The 7,127-nt window shown below is 37.2% G+C and overlaps 1 protein-coding gene across 6 annotated transcripts in view; it reads right to left on the bottom strand.

Annotated features, from left to right (window-relative positions):
- Positions 1-269: 269 nt before the first annotated feature.
- The window catches only part of CHLSN (cholesin), a 210,943-nt gene continuing 204,085 nt past the window's right edge, over positions 270-7,127 (bottom strand). For all 6 annotated transcript variants that reach the window (XM_075069204.1, XM_075069206.1, XM_075069201.1 and 3 more), the window contains 2 exons: positions 6,560-6,641; positions 270-1,190 (listed from right to left, as the gene is read on the bottom strand). In XM_075069204.1, coding sequence (XP_074925305.1) covers positions 1,008-1,190; positions 6,560-6,641 — 265 coding nt within the window. In that variant the 3' untranslated portion in view covers positions 270-1,007. The remainder of the gene's footprint in view (positions 1,191-6,559; positions 6,642-7,127) is intronic.

Below are 7,127 nucleotides of genomic sequence, written 5' to 3'. Positions count from 1 at the left end.
GTCATGAGTGCTGGTTAGGAACAAGTACTCAATTAGTATTGTTATTAAAGGAAGATCTCAAACTTTGGAGTAATTAATGTCCTTGTTTTTTGCATAAAAATCTGGTCTTCAGCATTCTCCTAGGATACAAACGTTCCCTAGTTGAAGCAACTGAATACAGATTAACTCAACTGGAAAACAATTACAAGTGAAAGATGAAGATGTAATTTGTCAGGCTGAACACAAAATGTTATAACACAGCATTTCCTGTTATGGATAGCATCTTACTAAAGGTATGATTGGGTGATTTCACAATGGACATCTGATTTGGACTATTCACGTCTCTACATTTTCCGAATACCTAGCTATTGTCATAAAACACCCACAAAACTTTAAATATCAAGAGGAAAACTAACAAAGCTGACAATCTCCAGATCTTTGCTTAAATTGCTAATAAGTAAATGTGTTATAAACCCATGTTCGACAGACTGAAAATGATCTTTCCCAAATCCAAATGACATGCTGCTAAAGCTGAAAGTGATAGATTATAGCTGGCTGACAAAGCACTGTGCTTTACATTCACTTTTAAAACTACCCTTTGTGAAAGAACCTCCAGGCTTTCTGTTGGTTAGATTGTTTTTGCTTTTATTAAGAGACACAAAGCTCCTCTCTTCAGTTAATAGCTAAAAGTGAGATGGATGAAGAACTAAAAGTGAGATGGATGTTTCCACTCATTTCCAAGACATGCAAAAATTACTTGATGGAGCCAAAATAGAATGTTTAATAATGGGCAAACACTATGGTTCGTTTTGATTACAATCTCCTTATAAACTGTTTAATGATTGATTTTAAAATATTGTACAATGAACAATTGAAACATGAAATCTTATCATAATTACAATTCTTAATGAAAAAAACATGTATTTACATATTTTTTTTTTAGAAGTTATTTGTTGCATTTCACCTGCTCTCCATACAATGGTAGAGACAGATGAATCTAGAAATCTAATGACAAAGTTTATACATTTTCATGATAATAGCTGTAAAACTTTTCGTATGCGCTCACACTTCTCCAACAGGTCTGGATCTTCTGTATCTGAATTGTCACACTCTTTCATAAGAGCTTCAGCTTTCTGTATAGTTACATCTCGCGCACTGCCTTTAAGCCCCTCCAGATAGTCCAATAAAATAGAGAAATATTCATCTGGAACCTTTAAGAAGAGAGATAATTGACAATGTAAGTTACGTGATGGGAGAAAATCTCAGCTGACAATTAAAGTCATGTGATGGCACCAGGCTGAATATATACCAGGCTGAGTAAGACAACTATCAGGAACACATGGTTATTAGATGCAAGCAATTCTCAACTCAAATGGAGATATTTATTGGCATTGTGCTAATCATTGTGGAAGACAATCATTACATATTTGCTCTTTGCTTAGATTTCAGGATAAAATTCAAAGCAAAATGCAATCACAACAAAAGCTGAAATACCTGTTAGTACATCCCTCCACTTACTGACCAACATCTCAACCCTATACAAGCTGTTGAAGGAGAAAACAGTGGCCCAAATACTACCCTTGGATATATCTGTGCAAGTTCTACTGAATTCAGTGAGAGTTGTACGTACGTATCTGAGGAAAGCACTTGGCCAAACAGCTCAGAATACGCCTAATAATAGCAACTTTCCACCCTCAACGCCCAAAATTATCTGAGCTGCTGGGAAGAGATACCACTCACTGTCAAACAATAGATTGTGACGTTGACAGAACCATCATACGAGGGGCTAACATTTACTTTGAAAAACAACAGATAAATTCAGACATTTGGAAACCATTTTTAGATCACAGTGAATCAGATTCTGATAGAATCATTTAACTAAAACATGCCTAATGGAAACAGCATCACCGTCTCCAAGCACCCCATCTGTTTTTTCTCTTCTCTATTGCCTTCTCATTAGTTAGTTAGTAATAGGTTACATTTTAGCTTCATCAGCTAGGATATAATGCTGTTATAATCAATAAGTTGTATTTACATTACTGATAATCCAATAAAGATATTTTAGACATTGGTTTATTCCACATTTTTAACCATAAAGTAATGTATTTTCAAGAACATCACATAACGTGATTTTCTATGAAGCATTTCTTAAATGTATATACAATTTCTACGACAGCAATCTCTGTTACTAATAAAATATTTTCCTTGTGATTCAGAAGAAGCTAAAATGATCCGTTCTGCAAACATTTATGCACATTCAATTTTACAGAGGACTTCTCAATATGTGTAAAGTGAAGCACATGCACAGGAGTTTGAAGGATCAAGGCCTTACTTAACAGAGGACTGTATGCTTTTATTCTACCTGAGAAATACGATTTTACAGAAGAAAGAATTTTAACAGATAATGAACTTTATAAGTTATTTCTGCACTATCACTGAGCCCGGTAACTTCACTGACTGAAAGTTTGATCGCTTGCAGTACACTGAGGAAATCAGACTCCAACAATGTCACAGTAAATGAAGAATACAAAGCACTAAACCAAAAGCAAAGTCTATATTCAGACTTATAATTTATCCAGTAGGGAAGCCAACTATCAGTCTTCAGCTACAACACTCTTGTTAAAAACCTACCCACATGAAAAGGAAATTAACCAGAGGCGTAGTGATGAAACTAACTACACACAAAGTGCTGTCAAATGCATAAAGTAAATATACTGAAAAAATGAAATCTTCTTGTTTTCTAATCTGTTTCAATTACAGTAAATTTGTAACAACAGCAGACAAAAAAGATAAGACACAAATATGAGGTTTAGGTTGATAATATTCCTTTAATGCAAATAATTCTCTCTATAGTGAATGTTTGAACTCAACAGCCTCTGTGTACTCTGTACTTTAGCCAAAACATCCATACATAATTTACCCTTCTTTTTACCAGACTTTATTTGTGCAGTCAGACCTCATCATGTATAATTATATCTATCACTATATAATTTAAGCATAGGGCTTAAAGGGGCAATTAGTAGTCTATGCTAAACTTAGAAATTGTATGTAGGGAGAGAATCATGTGGCTGCTTTGTTCTTATGGCTATAAAGCATTTAGTTTTCAGCCTCAAAGGAAGGCGAACAAAAACCTTTGAAATATTTCTTTAATCTTGCTATATAATTTATCCCAAATAAGAACCATGTTAACCAGAGAGTATTCTCTGTATTTTTCCCTCCACTGAATATGCAATAGCGGTAGACAAACTTAATGGGTTTATGGTTTTGTCTGTCATTTCCACTGCCATTTATCTTGGCTTTTGTTTCATTTCCTCTCTTCCAAACAGTTTCCTTGGCTCTAGCCTTATCTGGAGAATGGTTGCTGCTTGTAGACTTGTGGTGTCCACAGTTAGTTCCACAGGAATGCATAAGCACTCCAACTGGGCTTGGCAGCAAAAATCAATCAATAAATAGGGCAAATATCACATCTTCCTCGGAGTTTAGATTGTCACCAAAACAATATTTAAGAGCTTCTTGTTGAAAAATTATTTCTCTTCAACAAAATGATGCCATGGCTCCATAGGACAGGGAGTTTGTTATACACAATTCAAATAATCACTATTAATAAGTGAGAATAACTTTTGCAGAACCATTTATTTTAATGATGATTTTCCTGATGTAATCTGAATTAGGCCTGAGGCAACATTCCAGCTGGCTGTTGATGTCACAAGAAATAAATCAATTGAATATGTACAGTCCAACAGTGCAATTTAGGTATGTAGGAGCTAAACATTTTAAATGGAAATATCTATCTAGAAGCAAATCAAATATTATCAACTCTTGAGTGTTCAACAGTACTATATAGCTGTGAAGGTGTTCAGCATGTACACATGCCATGGGCCCCTGCAAAGAATGTAAACCAGAAGGCTCACACCTTTGAGTGGAGTTCTGGAAAAGACCAGGTTTAAACTACACATGGAGTCAGACCTGGTAACAGGGGAAAGGCAATTTGACTGCAGAGATCTCAGCTCTCAGGCTGGATTGCTGGACAGACGGTCTCAACTCCAAGAATGTGCCCAGCAGCTCCAAGACTGGGGCTATGCCTGGTATCTGTTGAGACTCCAGAGTCTTAAAATACACTGGATCCAGCAGGCTGGATCCCCTCACAAGAGTCCAGGGAGCTGCTAAGAGGGGGTGTTCAACCAGACCTCTGACACCAGTCACCCACCATCTGGATTTTTCAGAGTCAGCCCTAACTGATTTTATAGACAGAAGCAAGCACATCTTCCTCTCTGAATCCCAATTTGTCCTGCTGCAGGACCTTCAGTTATTAACTGGGCACCACCAGAAGCTGAAGATGGAACTTGGGAAGGAACAGAAAAAGTGCTTTCTTTTATACACCACTAGCCTGCTATAACGCAACCTGATATAACATGGGTTCGCATATGTAGCAGCGTGGTAGCAGCAGGGCTCTGGCAGTGCTTTAAAGGGTCCAGGACTCCGGCTGCTGCGGGGAGCCCAGGGCCTTTAAATTATCGCTGGAGCCCTGCTGCCACTACCCAGGGGCTCCAGCAGCGGGGTTCGGGCAGCGCTTTAAAGGGTCCAAGATCCCCACAGCTGCCGGAGTCTGGAGCTCTTTAAGTCACTGCTGGATCCCCACTGCTACCCTGGAGCTGCGGCAGCAGGGCTCGCTGGTGATTTAAAGGGCCATGGGCAGCTGCAGGGAGCCCCAGGCCCTTTAAATCACCACTGAAGCCCTGCCGCCGTTACCCAGGGGCTGCATCAGCGGGCTCTGCCAGCGATTTAAAGGGCCTGGGGCTCTCTGCAGCCGAAGCCCTGGGCTCTTTAAATCACCGCTGCAGCCCTGCCACCGCTACCCAATATAACAGCATTTCACTTATAACGCGGTAGGTATTTTTGGCTCCCCACAACTGCATTATATCGGGGTAGCGGTGTACTTTATTCATGACTGAACTCTGTAGATTGTGTTGGCTAAAGAAGAGGGAGGAGAATTTAGGTAGAAAAATATATTCACCAAAGTGGTCACCCTTACTAAGGGCCTGATTCAGAGAAGTACTTACGTATGTGCTTAACTTTACGTACTTGAGTTGTTCCTCTTTCAAACTCATAGAAATCAGTGGAAGCATCTTATTAAAAGACCATTTTCAATCTGACCTTACCAGTAATAGACAGTTTAAAATATGCTAGCATAAATAACTCATAATAATCTCAATGGATTAAAGAGGATACCAAAATAGGAAACATTTCTACTTCAGTGTTGAGAAATACAGAATTAAGCTATGTATTAATACTCAAATCTAATGAAAACATGCTATTTGACATAAATTGGTTAATAGTATCTTCAATGTGAAAAGAAAGAAACCCAAAGACAAACAGGTGTAAAAGCAAGGACATCATTTTGGCTCTGAAATAGCTCCTAGACAGCTGTAGAGAAAATATGTTGTGTTTGGTAGGATGTTAAGGATGGTTTTAAAGGAGAAACAAATCTAAAATACTAAGTAAATTATTCCCCATACCTGCAGTTAAACTTTTATTTTGTCACTTCCTAAATATAGTTATGCCAGTAAAATTGTACAAATGCTTTGTGAACATTTTTGCCTAAATAAAACACTGATTTTACTATTTTTTTTTAATCTTTCTTCTCATCAAGGTAACACTTTAAGTTGGTAGCTCGCTTGAAATCTGCATCAAAAAGGCCAACAGCTATTTTAATTGTGAATAAAATAAGCTTATCAAAAAATCTTTAACTGTATGGACACATCCAGACAATGGGCAAAAATTGATTCTATGTCAACTAAAAGAACAAATGAACAACCCACGACTGATTGGCAAGGTGGTTTGTTCTATTATGCAACAAAGTGGAATAGTCTGAAACAGTCCCTCAATGCCACCATAACCAGAGGCTAACTGGAAATTAAATCTCTTGTTTTCAAAAGTTATTAAATTGCTGGATTCTACCACTGGTGCAAGCCTAGCCATTGATTTTTAACATAGATGCACTGTCAAGTCTCTTATAATCAGTCTAAGGTCCCATGTACATTGTACTGAGTGAGAAACCATATTATCAGCCTGCTAACGTGGTTTCACATCTGAGTCAGAGCCTGAAAGGATCTGCAATAGCTTCGGCCTCCTAAAATGTGAGTATCTATGATATTAGTACTGGGTTCCACATTCAGAAGTTCAGATTAACCAATACAGTTGAAATATGGCCTAAATTTATCATTCATTTGTATTTAAAATGCAATAACACTTTTGTACATTAATTATAACAATCTAGTATACACAGGAGAAAGGTCATTCCAAACCACCTATGGTCTATTATGACCTTTCTTCTAAGTCTTGCTGCATTAACTACAAACGATTTAAAGCAGAGACTGGCAAACATGTATTGCCAATTGTTCTGAAAGGCTACATTAAACATTGCTGATTTTAGAATCAAATGTATACACTGACTCCTTGTCCAGATTAAATCAAAAATGACAAATGTGTTGGGATACCATAGTAACATTTGGTTAACTAATTTATAACTAATTGCTCCAAGATAGTATTTCACCAAATAAAAAGTAATCTTAATACAAACCTTCTCTTTCTCATACATGTGCAAAAGAAGCCAAGTCTGCCTGGTCTTTTGAAACTTCCATTCTTTTGTTTTTTTGGACCAGCTGTAACAAAATAAATGAGAAAAACAATTGCTCAAATAAAATACTGGATAATAAAAATACTCAGCACTCATGTAGCACTTTTATATAATGATTCAAAATGCTTTACCTGCATTACATTAACTGTGCTTTACCAGCATTACATTAAGCCTCACAATGTCCTTGTGACCTAGGTGTTAAGAGTACAGGTGGCAAAAGTGAAGTACAGAAGGATTAAGTGGCTTGCCTTAGGTGTCACACAAATCACTGGGAGAGCAAGCAGAAGAACCCAGGAATCCTGACTACCAATCCCTTGCTCAAGACATAGGATAATTTTGCATCATATTTGAAAAATACAGTATATTTTAAAAGCATGCAAACAAATGCACAATGTCTGCAAATACTCTCTAAATGCCTCACATGCAAAAATTTTAAATATGTAAAAACTGAGCTGGGTTAAAATGTCAGACTGATGTGTGCAATTTGCATATAGTAAGACTGTGATTTGAA

The sequence above is a fragment of the Chelonoidis abingdonii genome, chromosome 9, assembly GCF_003597395.2.
Source record: "Chelonoidis abingdonii isolate Lonesome George chromosome 9, CheloAbing_2.0, whole genome shotgun sequence".
NCBI classification, from domain to species: domain Eukaryota; kingdom Metazoa; phylum Chordata; order Testudines; family Testudinidae; genus Chelonoidis; species Chelonoidis abingdonii.
The sequence above is the reverse complement of the archived record's forward strand: the minus strand, read 5'-3'. Positions and strand labels throughout refer to the sequence as shown.